At 41.4% G+C, this 25,228-nt stretch overlaps 2 protein-coding genes across 2 annotated transcripts; both read left to right on the top strand.

Moving 5' to 3' along the window:
- The first annotated feature begins 1,089 nt into the window (after positions 1–1,089).
- Positions 1,090–8,289, top strand: LOC310767102 (serpin B3-like). Its single transcript, XM_083623981.1, has 7 exons — positions 1,090–1,260; positions 2,779–2,886; positions 4,580–4,726; positions 5,436–5,553; positions 5,961–6,112; positions 6,841–7,008; positions 7,659–8,289. The coding sequence occupies exons 1-7, from the start codon at positions 1,093–1,095 to the stop codon at positions 8,028–8,030; spliced, it is 1,233 nt and encodes a 410-aa protein (XP_083480107.1). The 5' UTR covers positions 1,090–1,092; the 3' UTR covers positions 8,031–8,289.
- Positions 8,290–16,405: 8,116 nt separating this feature from the next.
- On the top strand, positions 16,406–24,778 carry LOC310767105 (leukocyte elastase inhibitor-like). Its single transcript, XM_083623987.1, has 7 exons — positions 16,406–16,580; positions 17,953–18,009; positions 18,528–18,665; positions 20,600–20,717; positions 21,334–21,476; positions 22,306–22,461; positions 24,011–24,778. Exons 1-7 carry the CDS (start codon positions 16,419–16,421, stop codon positions 24,407–24,409), a joined length of 1,173 nt encoding a protein of 390 aa, XP_083480113.1. The 5' UTR covers positions 16,406–16,418; the 3' UTR covers positions 24,410–24,778.
- The last annotated feature ends 450 nt before the right edge of the window (positions 24,779–25,228 follow it).

Below are 25,228 nucleotides of genomic sequence, written 5' to 3' on the forward strand. Positions count from 1 at the left end.
ACCATTTTGGCAGCCCCCCAAACAGAAAGAAAATACTCCGAGCATTTGCAGGGGCGGTGTCAGGCTTTGGGGAATTTGATCCCTCCCACGGTGGCAGCCAAGAATCAGATAGACAATAAAACTTCTTACCAATTAATTTATTCAATATTCACAGTGAGAGACAAAGGACTGCAGTCTCCCCTAGATAATGGCGTTGCTCCAAGTAAAATCCCACCCCCTAGGTCTCTCCTGTTCTACTTCACCCCTGCGTTGGCCAATCTGAGCTTTCTGCCTCTGAGCTTTCTGTTCTACTACTCTCAATGCTTGCTTGGTCCTGGGGTGGTGGTGGTCAGGAAAGCTCTCCAAACACAATGAGTCTGTCAGCTGTCTCTCCCCTGTTGCTTCTTCTTCTTCTTCCTGCTGTCCCTCTTCCAATATTTCCCAGCTTCTCCCCTCTGCAGCCTTTGAACTATGCCCTTCTGCAAACCACTGTTCTAAATCTATACTGTCCTCCTGTTTTCAGGAAGGTTCGGGAGGGGGGGTGGCCTCCCACCATTCCTCCTCAGTCCAGCCCCTGACAGGCAGACTCTGGTCTTTCAAATTTCAGCAGTGCTTTGTATGAGGTCAAAATTTGGCACGCTCCGCCTCTTGCCTTCCATTCTGTGTGTGCTCCACATTATTGTTGTGGCATCCCCCTCAGCTTAGGGAACTGCTTGCACTGCCCTAAATCCGCCTCTGTTAAACTTACTCCCCATTATATTTTTTCATTTCCTAATTTGGGGTTGCCATAAGTCCGGGTTTTCCTGGACATGTCCTCTTTTTGGCGCCCAATGTGGCCCCTGGACAGATTTTTTGATTTTACATGAATTGTCTGGGTTTTTGAGTTTGTTGAGCTGGGGGGGCATGCGCATACTCAGGAGGGCGCTGTGCCACAGCGGGGTCTTGCGCAAGGAGTGCAGCCAGACCCCTTCACAATAATTCTTTTATCCTAGGTAGTTCTTCAAAATTGTTTTTGATGAACGGGTATAGTAGCAGGAACAAAACATACACAGTATGATAGAGCTTGTAAAAATTGACTCATTCTGGTCTTCCCTTAGGGCTTCTAATTCCATCATGACCACCTTGCCTGAAGCCAGTGCTAAATTTGCTGTTGACTTTTTCCACCGTGTGGCCCAAGAGCTCACAGATAACAATGTCTTGCTGTCCCCTGTGAACCTCATCCGGGCTCTAGGCCTGAGTGCTTATGCATCTGGAAATGAACAGGCAGCTGAGGTCGAGAAGGTGAGAGTAATCAAACAGAAGAGCTGCAGCCTTCAAACTAGGTTCGCTGGCAAATAGCTTCCCATCACTGGTCCACACCAATTATTACCGTTACAGTGGATCCTCGGGTTACATTGCCTTTGGGTAACGTAACTTTCGGGTTGTGAACACGGCAAACCTGGAAGTGTATACTTCCGGGTTTTGCCCCATGTCCATGCGCAGAAACAGTGCCTCTTCTTTCAGGGTGCACATAGACCCCCGGAACGAATTAAACTCATATCCAGAGGGTCCACTGTATTGTTATAATCATAATTCATTTGAATTCCCTCTCCCCGTTTTCTTTTTCTTAATTAAACAAAAATTAGTATTGAACAAACCACCATCCACACATACAGAGGCACCAGATATCTATTTAATTACATTTAACTTCTAAGTCATTTCAGTTCTTAAACTGAATTATAGTGATTATAACAAATTATAATGAATTATGGTGTTTATAACAAGTTTCCATGTGCACTTAGAGGCCCATAACTACTCTTGATGCTGCATATGTAATAAAACTATCCCAGGTTGATTGAAAAGCAGTGATTTTCTTGTCTGTTCAACTCTCTCACACATGGGTTGTGTCAGTTTGTCCATTAATATTAGGTCCCATAGTTGTGAGATCCAGATCTAAACTGCATTTAGAGTCTTGCAGTCTTGCAATAGTAGGTAAGCAACTAGATCGTTCTGGGAAAGTTGTTGATCAGTTTCTGAAAATTATTATAGAAATGCTATTTCTGAATCCAAAGGGATTCCTCATATGTACTGAGCCTATTTGATTATTTTTTCAATCTGAACATTTACTTTCTCATTACAATCCTAAAGTAGCATCTTAAACGAGGATGTCTTAGAATGTGCATGCCTGGAAGAAAGGCTGTGTACAAAAGCTGATAAATGTGTAGAAATGTAATCGCTTCATAGACAATATATGTAGGGCTGCCATACATCTGGAAAATCCTGGACATAGCCAGGATTCATCCATTAAAAATGGTGTGCATGCAATCTGTTTCTCAAATAGGTCAAAATGTCTGGGGAAACCAGATTTTTTGGGGGCCGAATTTCCTCCACCCAAAATAGCTAACAAGCTTCTTTTTCTTTGGCGATTTTGCAGAAAAGAAAAAGGAAAGGAAACGTTTTGTGTCCGGATTTTGAAATATCGCAACCCGAAATATATGTATATGTAGAAAATATCCCTTTCCTCTGTTTCTCAATCCCAATGTGACTTGTTCCTATCAACTGGACGTAATATTAACTCAAACTTCAGGTTGCCTGAAGCTCAATGGATGTTTGCATCATTAATTTGGCATGGTTCAGATATGATGTTCCAAACATGTCAAATCATTCACAAGTTTGAGATACAAGCAGAGATCTACTCTGTGTTTGATTGACAGTGACACCTTGTGGTGTATGAGACCTAGGAAACCATATATTTCAAGTTCTTAAGTGCTGCTGTTATTTTGCCTATGCAACTGAAGCCATGTTCCCATTTCATTCAAGGTCCTTCACTGGGATGAAGTGAAGGAGAGTGACAAAACCAGAAAGAGTAGATATCTGGAAGCAGCCAAAAGTCTCGGACGTTCATCAACCAGATTAAGAACATCAAATGTACGTACAAGATTGCTTAAATAAAGTTTAGGAGTATTCTCCCTATCCCCTGAATCCAAGTGGCTTATTAGCATCTTCTCCTGTTTAAACTCAACATCAAATTCCGTGCCTTTTGGGGGAAAATATATTTGAAGGAAGAGGATTCAATCAATCCTTCGCATGAGAGTGCAGACATCATTTCCACAAATGCACTTGCGGCAAAATAGTCAAATGTAAAACTCAAGTGAAACAGGCACAAGAATATACAAATATCTGCATCTTCCTCTGCAGTATTAGTGCAATCTTGGGCAGTATTTAACTAAATAATTGCAGAAATGAAACGATCTTTGCTTGTGCACTGGGATTGCCACCCTCCTCCCCAGGCATATCCCAAATATGCCACCCCCAAATCTGCTCCAGAGGGTTAAAGCTGGGACCAGAACAGATTTGGTTGGCACAGGTGAAAAGAGGGAGGAAAGTCCCATGTGCAAGTGGAAGTTATTCCGCTCATACAAGGAGATAATTAGCACTAAGTTGAATGCAGCCCTCGGTTTACGGGACGTTTTGAAAGGTTCATGTGTTTTTATGCCAATGAAGATTTCTTTTTAATCATTTTTATTGATTTTCCAATAAAAAACATCCAATTAATATATCCAATCATAATACTCCAATTAAAATAAAAAACTAAAATAAAAAAGACCAAATTATAGTCCAAATTATAATTATTAATTTTTTGGAGCTCCTCACGGTCTGGATCTCTGAAGCATCTCTCCACATCTCAGTCCTGTCTCTCCTCATTGTTTCCATATTTTCCACATCTCGATTTTGATGCTTTATAATTCTCTGTCCCTGAGTCCACGATTCTCAATCTTCTGCCAGTGAAGATATCTTATTCCTTTCCTCTAACTCAGTGATGTCCAACAGGTCGACCGCAATCGACAGGTAGATCATCTGCGTGATCCTGGTCAATCATGGTTGATCACGGGCAAGTAATGTCCCCGCCCCCGTCCTAAATAAACCTCAGAAACTCTGTCTACCCCCCCAAAAAATCTCTACAACTGTCCCCTCCCCTCCCAAAAGAAGCTCAACAACTCTGGTCAACCCACCCCCCAAACGCCAATGACAATGGGTAGATCACGGCCACTTAATTTATACTGGGAGTAGATCGCAGTTTCTTAGGAGCTGGATGCACCTGCTCTAACTGAACTGGAATTGAAGAACCTATTGACGGAAATGTTTCATTGCAGGCACAGAATAAAGATGCTAGCTGTCCCAATCTGAAAACCCATCCTAAACCATCACATTTAAAACCTTGTGACAACAGATGAGACATTTGCCACACACCTCCTTGCTCTGAGCCTTGCCATAATGCCTAAGTTGTGAAACACTTGGGAAGTTTGATCTAGATCAATGTTACAGATATAGTGACCGACCCGAGGTCATCCAGTGAATTTCACTGCTGGGCAGGGATTTTAAATCTGGATTTGTGTGTTTCCTTCCAACTTTTCACTGGATCTTATAGTAATACATTGCGTGAAATCATCTGAAACTCTTGCACATTAGGAGCTGCTGTAACTGAGCGCTTTGCCGATAAAGAATTAAAAATCCGGTCGCTTGGCTTTGTTGGTTTGCATGTATTCGGGACACAGAGAAGTTAATAATGAGATTAGCAGCCAAGAGTCTTGAGAATTAACCTTCTATTTTGAATCCTTAGGATGTTCCCTGCTACGAGTGTGAGGAGCCTGAAGGAATCCATACAGCATTCAGCAAAATCCTTGCGACTCTTAATGAGCCCAGCGCCAACTATACCCTAAGCTTTGCCAACAAGCTCTATGGAAACAAGGACATTGCCTTCATCCAGGTAACTCTAATCTTGGCCCCTGTGGGTGCTCCACTGCACTGTGAGAACCAAGTGCACATTGCAACCTGCAATTGACTATATTCTACATAAATGGGTTCATCATCTACTGGTGTCTGTCAAAGCTGTGCCTCATTCCCAGGCCACCAGAGGGAACTATTACAGTAATGATTACCTGTTGCATGAAGTACTCCACAACTAAAACCCAGTGTTCTGAAAGTAGGGAAGGACCCGCAAATCTAAGGTAGTTAAGAAATACCAGTGGTTAAGAAGGAAGCCTATCAATAAAAATCTCTGCTGGCTTCCAGAAGGCTATCAATAATAACATTTCTATTATGCAAAACCTTTGAGGTCATGAAGCTGTACTTCTAATACAGTGGTACCTCGGGTTACATACGCTTCAGGTTACATACGCTTCAGGTTACAGACTCCACTAACCAAGAAATAGTGCTTCAGGTTAAGAACTTTGCTTCAGAGTGAGAACAGAAATCATGCTCCGGCGGCATGGCAGCAGCAGGAGGCCCCATTAGCTAAAGTGATGCTTCAGGTTAAGAACAGTTTCAGGTTAAGTACAGACCTCCGGAACAAATTAAGTACTTCACCTGAGGTACCACTGTAATCTCAAATCAGAGACGAACCTGGATGTTATAACCGATTTGTTATTCTTTTAAATTTACTGATACATGGATTCAGTTTTTCTAATTCTGTCTAGAAATTCATATTCTGTGCTCTGAAACTGTACCTGACTGAAGTGGATGGAGTTGATTTGCACAATGCCCCCGAGGAAGTGAGGAGACTCATCAACCTTTGGGTTGAAATCCGTACACATGGTAAGACCACACAATGTACTAACAAATTCTTCCTGACAACTTTTGTGAAAGGAAAGCTTCTACTTGTTGTTCCTCATTTGAGTGATCTAAAAATCAGCATCTAAATCTATTTTACTCTCCAAGAATAACCTAAGAAACCATTGTTGCCTCTGCTGTCCTCCAAACATGGTAAAAGGAAAACTGGTGCTCATGATATTTTATTTGCTTCTTAAAGCACCCCAAAGGACCACTCAGGGTATAATTAAGTACTTAATCTAATTAATCTACTCAAGCTGCTCCAGTTACCCTCCATAAATAGCTAGCATACATGTTGTACACTCCTTTTTATTTGAAGTGATACTATGGAATATAATATTTCAAAAACCTGGATATTTTTCTTAACCCTATTATATCCATTTCTTTGCTAGGTAAAATCAAGGATCTTCTCCCCAAGGAAAGCTTTGATTGCTTTGCTCAGCTCCTGTTGGTGAATGCTCTCTACTTCAAAGGACAATGGGAAGTGAAATTTGACAAAGAGCTCACAGAAGAAGCCCCGTTTTACCCACATCATGCAGATGAGGTGAGTTGTAAATATATGTCTTGCTTCCTTGCTTCTGTTGTGCAGAGACAATGAGAGCAAGTAGGTGGGTAGCCTTGCAACTTCCAAATTGCCTGATTTTCATGGGAGTTCAGTTGCCCCAATAGCGTCTCGATGGAAGTCACTTGAAATACTTGATGCAAGGAAGGCTCTGCAGTGCTGAACTGAACCCTTTTTAGATGATGGCTCCCACACAACTAGGCTTAGATGTCTTAAAGCCCCATGAGTAACAACAGAGTTTCACTTGGCCACTAACCACCAGTCTCATTATAACTTATTTCAGCAGGATTGATGCTGAAATCTTGGAAGAGAAAAATCTTCTCTCTTCATTCTGGGAGTTTGAGGGAATCATGTAGCCTTGCAAAGAACTAGAAGGCTCACTACTTCTTGCATTTTAGGGGGCGATCCTTACCATTATATTTCTTCCAGATTTATTCATCCAGGATAAACAGAAGATATTGGGCCTCTCCCCTCAATCTTGCATATCTTCTTCTTCTTCCAAGGGGGCTGCTAAAAAAAAGATGTGCTTGACAGATGGCGCCCATTTTATCCATCTCTCCCTTTTTCAGCAAACCAGAGGCAGTCTCTTGGGTTGTCAATCTCACCTTTATAACTTGGATATTCAGAATCAGGGGAAGGAAGGAACCTCCTAAAGCAAAATAAGTTCCTTTGCTCTTTTTAAATATTTACTCCTTTTCTTTTCTTTACAGAAGGATTGTCATACCGTGCAACTGATGCACAGGAAGGGTGTCTACAATGCAGGGACAATTGACCTATGCAATGTTCAAGTCCAGGTTCTTGAGATTCCCTACAAAAACAATGAAATGAGCTTGTTTGTATTGCTCCCAGTAGACTGCAGTGCGGAAGCTCTTCAGCAGGTAAATCATATTCCTGCTCCTATGCCGACAACAACAACAATTTATTATTTATACCCCGCTCATCTGGCTGGGTTTCCCCAGCCACTCTGGGTGGCTCCCAACAGAACATTAAAAACACGATAAAACACCAAACATTAAAAACTTCTCTAAACAGGGCTGCCTTCAGATGTCTTCTAAAAGTCAGATGGTTGTTTATTTCCTCAACATCTGATGGAAGGGCATTCTACAGGGCGGTGCCACTACCGAGAAGGCCCTCTGCCTGGTTCTCTGTAACCTCACTTCTCGCAGCGAGAGAACCACCAGAAGGCCCTCAGTGCTGGACCTCAGTGTTCGGGCAGAACTATGGGGGTGGAGACGCTCCTTCAGGTATACTGGGCTGAGGCCATTTAGGGCTTTAAAGGTCAGCACCAACACTTTGAATTTTGCTTGGAAGTGTACTGGGAGCCAATGTAGGTCTTTCAGGACTGGTGTTATATGGTCTCGGCGGCCACTAATATCCATGATGCTCTTCTCCATAACACTTATATGGATTTAATAATATTGTTGTGAAAGGACGTACTATTACCTACTTATCTATTGTGGTCACCATTGCTTTGATTCAACCAGGGACTGAAATGAGATCACTGCCATTTCTGTGTTTGTTCCTCTAGCTGGAAGGTGGACTAAGCCATGAGCATCTTCTTGACTTATCCTGTGATCTGAAGCCTGCAGAGGTGGAAGTGGCTCTTCCCAAGTTCAGCTCAGAGAAGAGAACTGAAATCGACCTGGTTGATCGAAAAAAGGGAGATTTCTCTGGAGCAACTACAACAGAGAACGTGGTTCTGACTCAGTTTATCCACAATGCTCTATTTGAGGTTGATGAGGAGGGTGGTGAAGAAGCAGAGGCAGTCCATTGCCCCAAGGATAGGCGTCCACGTCGGGAACCTGTGGAGATTCTGGCTAACCATCCTTTCCTCTTTTATGTCCTTCACAAATGCACCCAAAGCATACTTGTTTTCGGCAGATTTGCAAAACCACAATAAAGGAAGATTTCTGATTCGTGGAACAAAGTCAATGGAAAACAGATATAGGAAATGCTTTATAGGACTCTTTGCCTCATATTCTTTGGTCAGAGAAAACTTTTTTTGTGTGGTGGTGGGCCTACTTTTCATAGTATGTTAATGGTTTTTTAAAGGATTGCTACCCTGCCTCTTTGCAATACCTTCTTCAGTCATTTTACATCTTTTTGAAGAATATCTTTCCACCTAGGACTCAGCAAGACTGCTAAAGAAAAAGCGATATATATGTCTTGTATGTGCGATATAGCATTGTGCCACCAGATGGAGTCCTGTGTTTCTCTACCTGTTTTCCCTTTTTAAAATTTACAACGCTTTAAACTGAAACCCTTCTTTGGTGTTTCTAGATCCAGCCCTGACCTCTGAATATTGCCCTAGCTTTTGAGCAGATAACCAGGACTTCAGAGCAACCACCTAAACAGAAATGCCTATGTTCTGAAAGGAATTTTTTAAACAATGTGTTTGAATTTTTGCACAAAATACTCTAAGAACTTATAATAATATAAAACATAAAAAATGTAAAAAGGAGAGAATATATATTCTTTCCTCCTTTCATATATATATATATATATATATATATATATATATATATATGAATGAGAGAACCAGAATAAGTCCACTTGGTTGATAGTTGGTCTCCTGTGTAATCTGCAGTTTTAGTTCTGTTCAGTTCCCCCCATCCTTCCAATATAGCACTGTGATGAAAGAAACGGCACTTATTTGTACCTCAGTTCTTCTTTTTTGAATAGCGCGCAGAGATGGCACCTGGAGGCAGGAAAATGTCACTAGTGTGGAAACTGCTTCCTGGTACAAGTGTTCCTGTTGCTTCATAATACATTTCAGCTTGAGCAACTGAAATAGATTTGTGTGGCTATCACTGAATTGGAAAGGCAAAAGTTGGCATGAGGCTTCTGTCCTCGACTCACTTGCCTGGAAGTAAGCTCTTTTGAACTCAATGGGACTTACTTCTGAGTAGACAATGTATAAAGGTAACTCTGGGGCCAACTCTGGGGTTGCGGCGCTCATCTCGCTTTATTGGCCGAGGGAGCCGGCGTACAGCTTCCTGGTCATGTGGCCAGCATGACTAAGCCGCTTCTGGCGAACCAGAGCAGCGCACGGAAACGCCGTTTACCTTCCCACCGGAGTGGTACCTATTTATCTACTTGCACTTTGACGTGCTTTTGAACTGCTAGGTTGGCAGGAGCTGGGACAGAGCAATGGGAGCTCACCCCATCACGGGGATTCAAACTGCCGACCTTCTGATCGGCAAGCCCTAGGCTCTATGATTTAACCCACAGCGCCACCCGCGTCCCCTAGACAATGTATAGGATCACACAAATCGACATGGAACTGTAGCCTGGCTGCTTCACATGAAAACCTTTTCATATAGCTTTTGAGACATTCTCTGGCCATGTTTCAATAAACAAAGCATTTAATAAAATTGTTCTGCAGTGTTCATTTGCAAGGGAGTTCATTGTAGAGTATGATTTCTTAAGTACCCCTAGCTCAGGGAACTTAAATGAGCTAAGTGCTCTAAGGGTACTGAAGTAGACCAAGAGGATTAAAGTGAGCTAAGTTGGCTAAGAGGACTGAAGTGGGCCAAGTGTTCTAAGGGGCAAAGGGGAGTTAAATGGGCTAAGGGGAATTAAGGGGACTGGAGTGGGCTAAGGAGACTTAGGGGGCTAACTGGGCTAAAGTGACTAAAGTGGCCTACTTCAGTCCCCTTAGCCAATTTAGCCCAGTTATGTCCCCAGTTAGCCCACTTTTGTTTTTTTAAATAATATTTATTACTTTTCCAACAATTTAAACACTACAAAAAAAACAATACAATACAATACAATACAAAAACACTACATAACACTAACACATTAAACTAACAAAACAAAACAAAAACAGTTTAAAACACATCAAACAATTTCAATATCTTATCTTTCATTCACTTATTTCAGTGACCTCCTCACACCTCCCTTTTTGTATTCCACTTCTGTTAATTGTTTCAGCAATTCCTTTCCATCTTCCTCTGTTTTCTGTCCTATAATTATCTTAACACATTCTAACCTTATTTTTTCCTTTAATACTCTATTAATCTATTTATACTTAATTCCTTATAACATTTCTACTAAAGCCATATAACTTCATTCCAACATTTTTCTAACATTCCTTAATTTTACAGTATTTCCGTAAATAGTCTTTAAACTTTTTCCAGTCTTCTTCCACCGACTCTTCTCCCTGGTCTCGGATTCTGCCAGTCATTTCCGCCAGTTCCATATAGTCCATCAACTTCATCTGCCATTCTTCCCGGGTGGGTAAATCTTGTGTCTTCCAATACTTCGCGATGAGTATTCTTGCTGCTGTTGTTGCATACATAAAAAAAGTTCTATCCTTCTTTGGCACCAATTGGCCGACCATGCCCAGGAGAAAGGCCTCTGGTTTCTTCAGGAAGGTATATTTAAATACCTTTTTCATTTCGTTATAAATCATCTCCCAGAATGTCTTAATCCTTGGGCATGTCCACCAAAGGTGAAAGAATGTACCTTCAATCTCATTACATTTCCAACATTTATTGTCGGGCAAATGGTAAATTTTTGCAAGCTTGACTGGTGTCATGTACCACCTATAAATCATTTTCATTAAGTTTTCTCTTAGGGCATTACATGCCGTAAATTTCATACCTGTGGTCCATAACTGTTCCCAGTCAACCATCATTATGTTATGTCCAACATCTTGTGCCCATTTAATCATAGCTGATTTCACCATTTCATCCTGAGTGTTCCATTTCAACAGCAAGTTATACATTCTTGACAAATTCTTGATTTTTGGATCTAACAATTCTGTTTCCAATTTTGATTTTTCCACCTGGAAACCAACTTTTTTGTCCAAATTGTATGCCTCCATTATTTGGTAATAATGGAGCCAATCTCGCACTTTGTTTTTCAATTTTTCAAAGCTCTGCAATTTTATTCTGTCTCCATCTTGTTCCAGAATTTCCCAATATTTCGGCCATTTGGCCTCCATATTGAGTTTTTTCTGTGCCTTCGCTTCCATTGGTGACAACCATCTTGGGGTTTTCTTTTCTAACAAATCCTTATATCTTATCCAAACATTAAACAATGCTTTTCTAACAATATGATTTTTAAAAGCTTTATGTGCTTTTACCTTATCGTACCACAAATATGCATGCCAGCCAAATGCATTATTGAAGCCTTCTAGATCCAACACGTCAGTGTTTTCAAGAAGCAGCCATTCCCTCAGCCAGCAAAAAGCAGCTGATTCATAATAAAGTTTAAGGTCTGGCAGGGCAAATCCACCTCTTTCTTTGGCATCAGTTAATATCTTAAATTTTATTCGAGGCTTCTTGCCCTGCCAGACAAATCTAGAAATATCTCTCTGCCACTTCTTGAAACAGTCCATTTTGTCCAAAATTTCCAATGTTTGAAACAAAAACAGCATCCTTGGCAATACGTTCATTTTTATCACAGCAATTCGGCCTAACAGTGATAACTTCAACTTTGACCATATTTCTAGGTCCTTTTTCACTTCAGTCCAACATTTTTCATAGTTGTCTTTAAATAAGTTCACATTCTTAGCAGTCATATTAACCCCTAAATATTTCACTTTCTTAACCAATGTTAATCCTGTCTCCTTCCTCCAAAGAGGAATTATTGTGCCAAATTTCAGCCAGATCCATCCTGGGGGTTGTGTAGGGAAATGTTTTATTATTTTGGGATGCAAATTGCAAGAAAGGTTTCCCTTTGTGATCAGTCATTGGCTGTAGCTGTGCCTGCCCTTGGCTGTGGTGCCACCTTCTGTTAGTCTCCCTGTTTTCTGTCAACAGCCCCAATGGGCAGCCAATAAATAAATTCACATTTTTGGTAGTCATGTTAACCCCTAAATATTTCACTTTCTTAACCAATGTTAGTCCTGTCTCCTCCTGAAAAATCTCTCTCTCATTCACAGTTAAGTTTTTCTCTAAAACCTTAGTTTTCATCTTGTTCAACTTAAAACCTGCTACCTGTCCGAATTCTTGAATCAGTTCTGACCACTTTAGCCAACTGAAACTTAGCCACTCACTTTTAGCATTAACTTTTTTCAGAGATTTTGCTTCCAATGGAGAGAGCCACCAAGGTGTTTTCTGTTCCAGTAAGTTTTTATATTTTCCCCACACTGAGTAAATTGATTTTCTCACCAAGTGGTTTAGGAAACCTTTATGCACTTTTGTTTTTTCATACCATAGATATGCATGCCAAACAAATCTATTATCATGATCTTCCAAGTCTAAGATATCCACATGCTTTAAGACAATTCACTCCCAGAGCCAGCAAAGACAGGACACCTCATAATATAATCTCAAATCTGGCACAGAGAAGCCACCTCTTTCCTTAGTCTCCGTTAACAATTTATATTTTATCCTCGGTTTCTTCCCCTGCATGATTTAATTTTAAATGAGGCATACCAAATTCCCCCTCCTTAATCCCGTGATACAAAGTCAATTTACAGAGTAACCTGCCCCACTGACCTATCAAACATTTTTTTGCCAGCATTGAAAATTCTGCAAGGGGATACTGTTGAGAAGAGGAAAAAATCTAGGCAGGATCATTATTTTAAGAGTGGCAATTCAACCCAACCTGGAAAACTCAAAACATTTCCATTTCTTTCAGTCCTCCTTCATAGTCCTCAAAAGAGGAACAAAATTCCTCTTACAAAATGGGGTGGTTTCTTTAGTGCTGAAAGCTCCAAAGAATTTACAACTTCCAGGTTTAAGTGTCGCTCCTGGCAATTGTTTCAAGCTCTTTTAAGTTGCTTTTTCAAAGGAGGTGCCTCTCATCAGCTGTCACAAGAACAGGTTTCCCTTAGAGCCTCAAACCATGATTCATCGTAAACATGCAAAGTGCTTTGCAGTGCATTTCACCCTTCCCTGAGCTAAAAGCTGATGTGCAGCATGAACCCACAGCAAAAACATAAGCCAGCTCAAATTCTCCCCCATCCCTGCACTATTCAAAAGGATAAAATCTGAAGCAAACTGTTGGAAGCATCTGAAATCTTTCCAAATCTGGAATCTTGTTTAAAATCATTTTTATTGGTTTTAGACAAGAGGAATATCAAACAAGAAAGAGACCAATGAAAAAGCCATAAACGATATTAGGTTTTGTGTAAAATTACTGAGTGAGTAAACACACCGGAGGGAAAGCGAAGGGTGGTCACCTAGAACTTGGCGAGTAAATGAAGCCTCTTTAGTGTGTACAGTCTCTCCAGAAAGAGGACTGTTTGGAACGTGTTGCCTGCCAGTTCATGGATAAACAAGATGAAGGAGAAACAAACCAAACTTGTTAGGCTTGGCCAGTCCATGGATCCATCTAGGGTTAAAACAGTACCATACAACTTTAAGCAGACTTGGTGTCCCCCAAAGACATCTGGGAATGTTACCAGTGGGCATCACCAATGAGCAGTGATATTCTTCAGCTTGGGGCGAGGCAGTTGTTTGCTTATATGGCTCCTATGTTTCCTCATGAAGTAATTCTGGCTTCTCTGACCTCAAACATCCTGGCCCAACTAATTGAGCTTACTGTTCATTAACACTTCTGATACTGTGCCCGAGAGTAAATAAAGTGCTGGCACCATATTTCACCAGACAGTAGCCGTCTTGGAGCTGGTGCATTCCAGGTACTTTTTGGACTACACCTACACAGCCCCAGTCAGCAAAGCCATACTTCTAGAGACTTCTGGTATTCACCACACGTTTGCCATGCTTTAGTGTGCGTCTCTGTGGTACACTTACTTGAGAGAAATTAGATTTAGGATGGGAGTGCTAAGGGGGCCAGGCCTTCACAGAGCCAAGATGGCGGCCTAGTTCCCAGTCTCATGGCCCTACAGCACCGTATACAAGCCAAAAACCCTCTTGTCCACTCATTCAACATTATACACAAATAAAATTATACAGACATCTGATCTGAGATCAGCAAACACCTTCCCCGCCACCTCCCAGTTTGAATGATTGAATGGGGTTGGAGATTTTTTTTAAAATCATTTAAAAATTGTTATATGTACATTTTTTCATTACTTTTGTATAAGTTAAGTTTGTTTTTAAGGGGAGAGGGTCAGGGCTTCCTCGGGAGTGGACCCTAGCCAATATAATGGCTGGGACAGTCACCACTGTGGCAGAGACAATGGAACACTCAATCTCAGTGATCATGGGCAGGAGGAAGAGTTACACTAGGATCAGATTATGTTTTTACTCAGGAGTCAGGTTTAGTCACTATCTGAAGACTACCCTTGCCTCTGTGTCAGGTCTTGGCCAGGCAGATACAGGTATCAACAAGGGTGTCCCACATGACCTTAAGGTAGTGCTGTGCAAAGCCCGGTCAATGACTAGTAAGACCAACACCATCCATGATTTGATAATGGATGAGGGAATTGACCTGGCAGAATGCCTTCTCAGCCTTATTTTCCAAACCTTCCTATTTTCATGAACTTTCTGGTCTGTTTCAACTTCTTCTGCAATTGATCTGCCAAGTAAGCTGAAATATAAACCCAAGTTGCAACACGAGTAGATTATTAACTGAGGAAGGGTTTTCTGTTTTGTTTTGGAAATGCTTCTCAGATGACCTTTTCGTGACAAGCTACACCTTCTGAAATTCTATTGAAGGCGCAGGAGCTCCTGCCCCACCTCTATTCCCAAATTGCAACACCAGTAGATCCAGGATTCCTCAGTCTGCTGCTCTAGACAATCTGGCTTGCTATTGCAGATTCATTTGCAATTTCCGGCACCACGAACTCATTCTCCAGGAAGTTCCCAAATTGCACCTGTGCGTAACAAAAACAATTCTTTGATTTATGCAATTCTCCAGCTTTAAATAGTGGTGCCTCGAAAGAAGGTGCATCAGCTGCATTGGAATCACTTCCACAGAGGAAAAGGTAAGCTTCATACAGACTTTTCTCTCTTCTGTTAACTGAGGAAGGGTTTTCAATCTTAGAACATCCATATTTACATCTAAGGGACACAGGCTTGGGGTGGTGGTACAATGCTAGATTTCCATGGAGAGGAACCAAATTCAAGAAATGTATTTTAAGAGCACTTATTCTGGTTACCTCTCCATACATACTTTATAAGTCAATTAAAAAAAATTATCAACACAGCACCCCAAAAAAGGTGGACATCACTTTAGCACAGATACTTTATACATAGGCTCATCTATTTGTTTATTTGTATGGGGGAAGGGGGCAACATATGTAGCCCCCCAAAAAGCAGTGTCTTCTTTGTGGTGGTGACACTGTGTTCCCTGGGATGGGAATGAGTTGGAGTAATATGGCAGTGAGGTCAGGGAATCTCATTCACTTGCCCCTAAGCTCCAGGAAACCTATCTGAACTAAATAATAAGGAAATAATATGGATCTTATGACTGGAACTGTTGACAGTTCAAAACTTGACCGGCATTGAAAGTCCTGCTAAAACATCCGCGACCAGGGAGAAGAGTCGGCAGAAGAAGATTGGAAGAAATTTAAGGACTATTTACAGAAATATTGCAAAATTAATGAACTTTGAAAGATGCTGGATTGAACTTATGTGGTCTCTAGCTGTTATGATAAAAAGAACTGGGATTAATATTGTTTAAGTCATAAAATTTAAAAAGTTGACTGGAAAATAAGGTGTTAGTTAAAAGGAATGTTAAGAGATTAGGATTTGCTGGATTAACAATTTGAACTAGAAAACAAGAAGGGGAGGTATGAGGAAGTCAAAGAAACATGTTATTGAAAAATTGTTATCGAAATTGATTTGTTTTTAATATTTTTCTTTTTCTTTTTCTTTTTGTGTTTGTATAAAATTGGAAAATTGAATAAATATTTATATATAAAAAAAGAAAGTCCTGCTAAAACAGGTCCTTCTTAGAGTATTTGTTGTTAAGTTCACACTACAGCTTATCTAACTTATGTAACTACTGGTCTAATAAAGTAAAATAAAACTATATACAGAGAATCATTCTATCTCGCCCTGCTCTTCAGCCATCTTGGCCAGAGCAACAGCCTGTACGCCACACACAAACCTTCCCTCCAGAGCCTGCCTTATAAAGAAGCCTGTTGTTAAGGGCAAAACTTTTTCAAGGAACATTTCAAGTCAGTGTTTAGAAGCCACACTGACATCAAGATCGTATTCTCTATCTTGAGCTTTTTAGAAAGGTGGAGTGTAGACGTTTTAAATAAAATTGAAGTAACGTGGTATTGAAGGCACAGTGAATACCTTTCTATGGAGATATTCATCCTTTAGACAAAAATAAGACCAATAAGAAGGGATTATATACAAAGGAGTCCACCAGAAGAATTAACCTGATGATATTTGTCCCAGATATCACAATCAGCACCATGACTACCCTTGTGGATGCAATCAACAAATTTGCCTTTGATTTACACAAGAAGATTGACGGCACTTCGGGGAACATCTTCTTCTCCCCCATGAGCATTGCAGCCGCTTTGGGCATGGTCTATCTTGGAGCCAGAGGAGACACTGCTAAGCAGATGGAGAAGGTAGGAAACACCCCACCACCGCCGCTGTGTGTATGCCAAGTGTCATATTATGCAAATGCCTCCTATTTCAAAGATCAGATAATACAATGGGTGGTAGTTGACTGAGTCCCGGTCAGAGGAGACCCATTTAAAGAAGTTAGGGAAAAGATGGCCACCCGATTCTCCTGAACCATGTGGAATCTTCTCCTGCTAGCCACTCTTCCTCCTTGATGGCTTTCATTAGGTTCCTTTGTGATAAAAAGGAAATGTGTTAGTTTTGACTCTGAGAAAGAAGAAGAAGAAGAAGAGTTTGGATTTGATATCCCGCTTTATCACTACCCGAAGGAGTCTCAAAGCAGCAAACATTCTCCTTTCCCTTCCTCCCCCACAACAAACACCATGTGAGGTGAGTGAGGCTGAGAGACTTCAGAGAAGTGTGACTAGCCGAAGGCCACCCAGCAGCTGCATGTGGAGGAGTGGGGAAGCGAACCCGGTTCACCAGATTACGAGTCCACCGCTCTGAACCACTACACCACACTGGCTTCCCCCCCAAAAAGAGTCTCCCCCCCCCAAAAAAAATTTGAGGTCGGGTGAAGGACCAACTATTAGTTATATGATACCCATTGGCAGTTGTGGGAAGTGGTTTTCAGTACAAGTGCAGCATTCCCTTGTGGGAAACTTTCTGAGGGGTTGCATGCCAGTGCTGGGTGTGGCCAGAGACAAAAGTGGGCGGGGTCAGAGGGAAAAGAAGGCAGGGTGATAGATATGACTCTGTCCTCTGTGTTAGGAAATTTCCGTTCCACCTTAAAAGAGTCAGGCATGATTGTTGTGTGTCACATGCCTGTTTACTTTCTCGCTGGGAACTTCCGTTTTGTATATAGCTTTTGTTCTGGCTGTTTTCCTGGACACGGAGGCAAGCAGTCATGTTTTTCCTTTGTTCTGATCTACGTTGAATAAAGCTGTAAATATGCTCTCCTGTCTGCATCCTTTCGTTGTGGAGACTCTGCTGAAAGGGTGTGGAGTATCTTGGAATGTCTCTGAGGCTCGTGTTGCTAATTGACTGGTGCTGTTCCACGGGATGGTCTGGAGATGACTTGGAGGTCTGCCTGATGCCTCCATCTCCCTGGCAGTATCCCAACACTCTGTACCGTAGGCGATATTCTAGCCCCACAAAAGCCAGAGATTTCTACACAAACACACACATTTCTCCATGAAGCTAAGCAAGATGTGTTATCACAGCTCAGGGACACGTGGTTCCCAACCCCTGTCCTAAACTCCAATAAGCCCCCTGCTCAAATGAAGTGTTTTCATTGTACTGGAGGAGGATGAAAAGAAGATGGCAAAGTGACTTGGAGTAGATCTGTGGTTTCTCATTCCACATTTTGTGTTGCAGGTCCTTCACTTCAATGAGGTCACTGGATCTGGAAGCTCTCCAGGCTCGGCTGGAAAAGTACTGGCATATCATTTCTGTTTCACTAAGGGGTTTTTTTTGGGGGGGGAATAATATGGATCTAGGGACGCGGGTGGAGCTGTGGGTTAAACCACAGAGCCTAGGACTTGCCGATCAGAAGGTCGGCGGTTCGAATCCCCGCGACGGGGTGAGCTCCCGTTGCTCGGTCCCTGCTCCTGCCAACCTAGCAGTTCGAAAGCACGTCAAAGTGCAAGTAGATAAATGGGTACCGCTCCGGTGGGAAGGTAAATGGTGTTTCCTGCTCTGATTCGCCAGAAGCGGCTTAGTCATGCTGGCCACATGACCCGGAAGCTGTAGGCCGGCTTCCTCGGCCAATAAAGCGAGATGAGTGCCGCAACCCCAGAGTCGGTAACGACTCAGAAGAGCCCCCAATTTCTCCATTATCTGCTCACTTTGACTCCGGATTTGGGATTGGTCCACGTAATGGTTTGGAGGGTGTTGGGAGACATATTTACGAGAATGTCAATGTACTGTTAAACAGCCTTTGCTATTTAAAGGATACACAGTGCGACAGACCGGGAGGACCACACGTCCAATTCAAAGCGCTCTTAGCAGCTATCAACCATCATAACAAAAATTTCGAACTGAGCATTGCCAATAGGCTTTATGGAGAAGAGAAATACACATTTCTACAGGTAAGGAAGAACACTTTCTATGCTCCTCCCTATGTAGACACATTGCTGTTGGATGAGCAGCAGAGACCACATGAAATTGATAGCAATGCTTCCGCTTCCTTTTACTGATGCCTATTTAGTATCTCTTTTCTTGACAGTGGAAGGTGTTTTAAATGGTACATGGGAGCAGTTGTAGGGCCTTTGAAGTTTGGTCTTTAGTCAGTCAGTCAGTTTTATTTCACATAGCCAAAGGCTATGTATATTTAAAAGAAAATATACTGAATTGATACAAAAAACATAAAACATTTATATTATCAAGACATTACCTACTCTAAACAGAGCTATAAAAGTACCTTAATATACAAATTAAGACATTAAACAATAAAATTTATAAGCTAAAATTATCACATGGCCACTAATATATTAAAAAATGTTAATTAATACAATGTGCAATTATATTCAGAGTTTGGTGATAAAGATAGAATATAGTTTGATGTAGATGGGGTCAAATAAATTCATCTCCTTTACAGTTGGTGGCTACCTTGGCTATATAATTTGCTCTAATTTTGCTAGCGGCAGTTGCAAAGAGTCCTACACACCAGGTCACATACTCATCTGTGTCTGCGAGGAGATATAAAATCATGTCAGAGGGGTTCTGGCCAGGGGACCTTGAAGTTTGGTCTTTAATGTTTTACGTTTTATTTTGTTTTTAATATTCTGTTGGGAGGCACTCAGAGTGGCTGGGGCAACCCAGTCCGATGGACAGCATTTAAATAATAAAAATGTTTGTTATTATTGATCTATAATAGGCTGTGCATTGTATTCAACAAAGCCAGTGCATGATTCACACTTGTGCACCAGAAGTGTCTCTCCTCCCTTCTGCACCTCGGATCTGCTCTGGGAGTTACCCCAAATTTCTGAAGCAGATCTGAAGCACTGTGGGGGAAACACAGCGGGGAGAGGAGACACAGGGGAAGTTATATTGTACAAATGAGCCCATGCTCAACAAGTTTCTCTCCTTGAGAGAAAGGTGGGGCACAAATATATTAAATCAACAAATGAGTTCAACTCCATCTTTGTCTGACATAAGAGGGGGAAGTTTCATGAAAGAAAATGAAGGCTGACATAAGTCAGGAAGAGCACAGTAGCGTTTAATGGGGTGGCTCAGGTAGGACAGCATTGCTCACCTGGCTTCTGAACACTGAGCAACATTGCTGGTTCCTGAGAGGGAGGGGAAGGCACAGAGAGTTTGGTGTGCAGCAGAAGAAGCAGAATGGACCTATGGCTTCACCACAGTGAGCTCCGTGTGTCTCACCTCCAGACTGTCAGTTACCAGAAGATCTGAGCAACGCTCAGTGTCCAGACAGCACCTCCTTGAGGAACATTCTGGAAAAGCAAAGGAACCATCTACTGCTTCTGAATAGGGAAATGGCTCCGTAAATCCCACAGTATTAATCGTACCTAGGAAGTTGAACAGCTTAGTTTCCAAAAGTTTTGGCTCCCGAACGTCACAAACCCAGAAGTGTGTGTTCCGGTTTGTGAACTATAATTGGAAGCCAAACATCCGGCGGGGCTTCCATTGCTTCCGATTGGCTGCAGGAGCTTCCTGCAGCCAATCAGAAGCCGCGCTTTGGTTTTCAAACGTTTTGTAAGTCGAACAGACTTCCGGAACAGATTCCGTTCGACGTCCAAAGTATGACTGTATTCTATATTTCTTTTTAACTAAGCTTTCTACTTCTCTTCAACAGCAGGCACTAAACAACTAGTAGTAGGAGAGCAACATGGGGAAATTCATATGCCATACCAAACAATAAATTCCCATTTATTACATGTATATGACAGCCATAGCTTCTGCTGCCCTGGGCTGATTTGGAGGAAGGGATGTCATACAAATTCAATGAAATTGTTTAAATAATAATAATTGCATTAATGTTTTTTTTAATTATTCTATACAGCAATTCTTACATTGCACGAAGGAGATGTACCATGCTGAGTTGCAAAAAGTGGACTTTGAGAAAAAACCAGAGGAAGCTAGAAATGAGGTTAACACTTGGGTTGAAAAGCAAACAAATGGTAAAGGAACAGAAGTTATGTCTCACTTATTTGGAAATGGATCAGCTAAGGAAAGGGATATAGGAGAAATTTGTTCACTTTACATTTTAATGTGAACTTACCTAATTCATACTTCAGATGCAAACATGTGGACCAGAAATGCATCTAGCACTTGAAATCCACACATCTACAATTTTTTGATTGCAGTTTTCCATTCCAAAAAATGCATACAAAAACATATATATTGAGGAAAGGTGGGCAAAAAAAAATGCATGTTAGTGAAAATGACATACAAGAATGTGTTCTATTGAAGAAAATTGCTTGCAAAAAAGTGTTTGAGGCAAAATTCCAAGCAAAAAATGCATACAAATATTCATGCGGTCTTTTAAAAAAATAAACCACAAGCTAAATGCTAAAATGGTGGGAAAGTAATTGAAGATTGAGAAACTGAATGGCATTGAAAGATTTGTTTCCCAGAAGAACTGAGCAGCCCACAGAATTCTAAAATATACAAAAGTAATGAACCCTATAATGGTGGATAAGCTTCATGTTTTAGATGTTACACACTAACACGGTTGAAAATTTCACTGTCATTTTGACTATTAAATATTTTGCCTTGAATCTGTCTTTTAAAAAGGTAAAATCAAGGACCTGATGGCCAGTGGATCTATTGACGAAACAACTATCTTGGTCTTAGCGAATGCTATATATTTTAAAGGAAACTGGAAGTCCCAATTTGATAAGAAACTCACCAAGGAAGCACCTTTCTGGATAAATGAGGTACAATATGCCGAAAAGCTGGTGGAGATGGGAACACCATTTATTATGGCCAGCTATCTGTCCAAAGCTGTGGTTGCGGCGCTCATCTTGCTTCGTTGGCCGGGGAAGCCGGTGTACAGCTTCCGGGTCATGTGGCAAGCATGACTAAGCCACTTCTGGCGAACCAGAGCAGCGCATAGAAATGTCGTTTACCTTCCCGCCGGAGCGGTACTTATTTATCTACTTGCACTTTGACGTGCTTTCGAACTGCTAGGTTGGCAGGAGCAGGGACCGAGCAACAGGAGCTCACCCCATCGCGGGGATTCAAACCGCCGACCTTCTGATCGGCAAGTCCTAGGCTCTGTGGTTTAACCCACAGCGCCACCCGCATCCCCTATACACCTTTAGGTGCCAGGAAAAACATTCCTTTTTAACCAGGCAGGCCTTTGGTTGATCTGACTGACATCCTCTGCCCTTTTAAAATGTGGCTCTTTTTTGGGGGGGAGTATTATTGCTTTTATTTTTATTTTATATACTGTGATCTTTTTATGCGAACTGCCCTGAGACCTCTGGGCATAGGGCAGTATAAAATTCAATAAATAATAATAATAATCCTGCCTCATTGGTGGGCCAGCTCTGACTATTGCATTGTACGTTGGGGATACAGAATACATTTGTGTTTTATACCAGAGTGGTCCGATGTTCGAAGGTGCTAAACAAAAAAGGTACAACACTGGAAATCATTGCAGCTATCCTACTATACTCAGTACTTCATATGGCTTATAGCCACCTCTTTTACACACACGAAAAATGACATTTTATGCTTAACTACTTGCTTTATTCACTACAGAATCAGAGCAAAAATGTGCCAATGATGAATAAGGAAGGTGAATTCAATGTGGCCTATATACAAAATCCATCACTGCAAATACTTGAGCTTCCCTATGATAAGAATGAGATGAGTATGTTCATTCTACTGCCAGACAAGAAAGGAGGTGCACACCAGGTAATTTGCTTTGATTTCTGAAAAGGATCAAGGAATTGAAGTCAACTTTCAAAACTTTGTAGCAGGCATACATACATACATACTTTGCTTTAAAAAAAACCTGATCAATGAGAATAAATTGTTCAACTGATTAGTCAACTGAAGAAATCTTGGAGAAATATAGAGATATATGAACTGTAGCTTTTGTCCTGTCAGTTGCCAATTCTGTTTTATTTTGTAATTTTAACAGACGTAGAGCAGGGCAATCCAGTAGGCCTGCATTGTCAATGTCTGTTAATACTAGTGTATCTTTGGATATGCCCAGGGACACAGGTGGTGCTGTGGTCTAAACCACTAAGCCTCCTGGGCTTGCAGATTATAAGGTCAGATGTCCTGTATACCTGAAGGAGCGTCTCCACCCCCATGAGATCCAGCGCCGAGGGCCTTCTGGCGGTTCCTCATTGCGAGAAGTGAGGTTACAGGGAACTAGACAGAGGGCCTTCTCAGTAGTGGCACCCACCCTGTGGAACACCCTCTCTTCAGATGTGAAGGAAATAAGCAGCTATCCTATCTTTAAAAGACATCTGAAGGCTGCCCTGTTTAGGGAAGTTTTTAATATTTAATGCTGTATTGTTTTGAACACTTGATTGGGGGCCGCCCAGAGTGGCTGGGGAGACCCAGCCAGATGGGCAGACTATAAATAATAAATTATTATTATATTCGAATCCACATGGCGGGGTGAGCTCCCGTTGCTTTGTCTCAGCTCCTGCCAACCTAGGAGTTTGAAAGCATACCAGTGCTGCAGCAGGAAGGTAAACAGTGTTTCTGTGCACTCTGGTTTCCATCACAGTGTCTCGTTGCACCAGAAGCGCTTTAGTCCTGCTGGCCACATGACCCGGAAAGCTGTCTGGAGACAAACACCGGCTCCCTCGGCCTGAAAGCAGATACGAGCACTACACCCCATAGTCGAATTCAACTGGACTTAACAGTCCAGAAGTCCTTTACCCCTTTACCTTTACCATCTTTGTATGGGTCTGCAACAAGGGGTCTTATTAACAACCATATTCTTGATTACTCTGCAACTTCTGTCTGATAGGTGGGACAGAGGGACACCACACCCTTGGCACAAAGGAGGTTTGGACTGTTATGTTTATAGTGCAATTTCATAGAATCCCATTGTTCTCCTTGGGGCTTTATGCCCTGGGAAATGTGTATAGGATTAGTACACTTTTCAGTGACCCAGAATGTGCCCATTGTGTCTTTTAAAACAGAAGTTAAATCAAGGACTCTAAAGCAGAGACAATACATGCTGCTGAATTTAAGGATTCTCCTCTCCGCATTTGTGAAAACATTTCCACCGATATTTTTTTAAAGAAACCACCATTTTCACAGACAAATCTAATGGTTTTCCAAAACATTTTTTTGGGGGGAGGGTGTAAACAATAGTGGAGCTTTTAGACATATTCTTTGTCTACGCTTTAATAAATAAACATTTGTCTTTCTATTTTTCCCACGTCTTTTTCTGGGGGCAGATATTTAATTGGCATTGATTATTATTTTTACTTGACAGGTTGAAAAGGAACTCACCTATGCAAAATTTCAAGAATGGACCAGTTCGAAAAACATGCAAAAGCAAAAGATAGACATTTATGTGCCGAAGTTCAAGCTGGAAGAAACTTATGAGCTCAACAAACTTTTGGTAGCTTTAGGAATGACAGATGTGTTCACACGAGGAAAGGCTGATTTGTCCGGCATGTCAGGAAGCAAAAACCTGTTTGTGTCCAAGGCCATTCATAAATCTTATGTCGTGGTCAATGAAGAAGGCACAGAGGCAGCAGCTGCCACTGGGGTGGGCGTTTCTACCACAAGCATGCCAATTCAAATCAGAGCTGATCGCCCCTTCATTTTCCTTTTGAGAGACAACAAAACCCAGAGCATCCTATTTTTGGGCAGGTATGATTCACCTTAACAGGTGCTTAAATGATCACATGCATGCTCTTTGCATTTGTTGCAAGCCCAGGGTGTTAGAAGTGCCGAAACAAAAATCATATATTCTACTTTCTGTTTAGCTAATATTTCCGGGTTTTCATCTCCTAAAAAAAGTACAAATACCTAAGATGGACCTCTTTCAGCTTATGTAGGCAGACTCACTTTAATGTACAACATGGGGCTTTAAACAGAGGAAATGGGGAGAGGGAGATAAGGAGGGAGCAGCCCCGCTTCAAAAAATAAAAATAAAACACATATCTAAAAAACAAAAGAGAAGAATCTCAAAGTGCCGAAGAAGGAAAAACGAAACCCAAAGCAACAATCTAAATAAAGTGAGCTATTCAAAATATTTGGTTTTGTTGTGTGATTCCGGGTCCTTAATGAGTGGTGGGGTGTACAGAAATCCAATGCTACCTACAGATTATTTTCAGTGCTGATTCTTTAATGTTTGCAGAAATGGTTTTCAATGGAAGCATACACCAAAAATATGCCAATTCCCTCTCAATGTTCCTCACTTAAAGATCTGTCTCCCAGAGCCAATGCTTTCACACATCTATTTTCACACGACTTTTCAAATATAGTGAGGGACTGTAGCACACACTGAACCATAAGCCACTGTGAGGAAAAAGAAGTCATCTTGATCTTCTGAAGCCATGTAGGTTTTGATTCCTTTACTTGGATTATTGTTGCATGGTCATGATTTTTCTTCTGTTAAATACGGAGGTCCTGGACCCTGTAGAGACCCTTTGCTTCTCAGTCCTCATATTGCTGGTGTTTAAACGAATGCAGAAACCACAGG

The sequence above is a fragment of the Podarcis filfolensis genome, assembly GCF_964270895.1.
Source record: "Podarcis filfolensis genome assembly, chromosome: 7".
Classification (NCBI taxonomy): Eukaryota; Metazoa; Chordata; class Lepidosauria; order Squamata; family Lacertidae; genus Podarcis; species Podarcis filfolensis.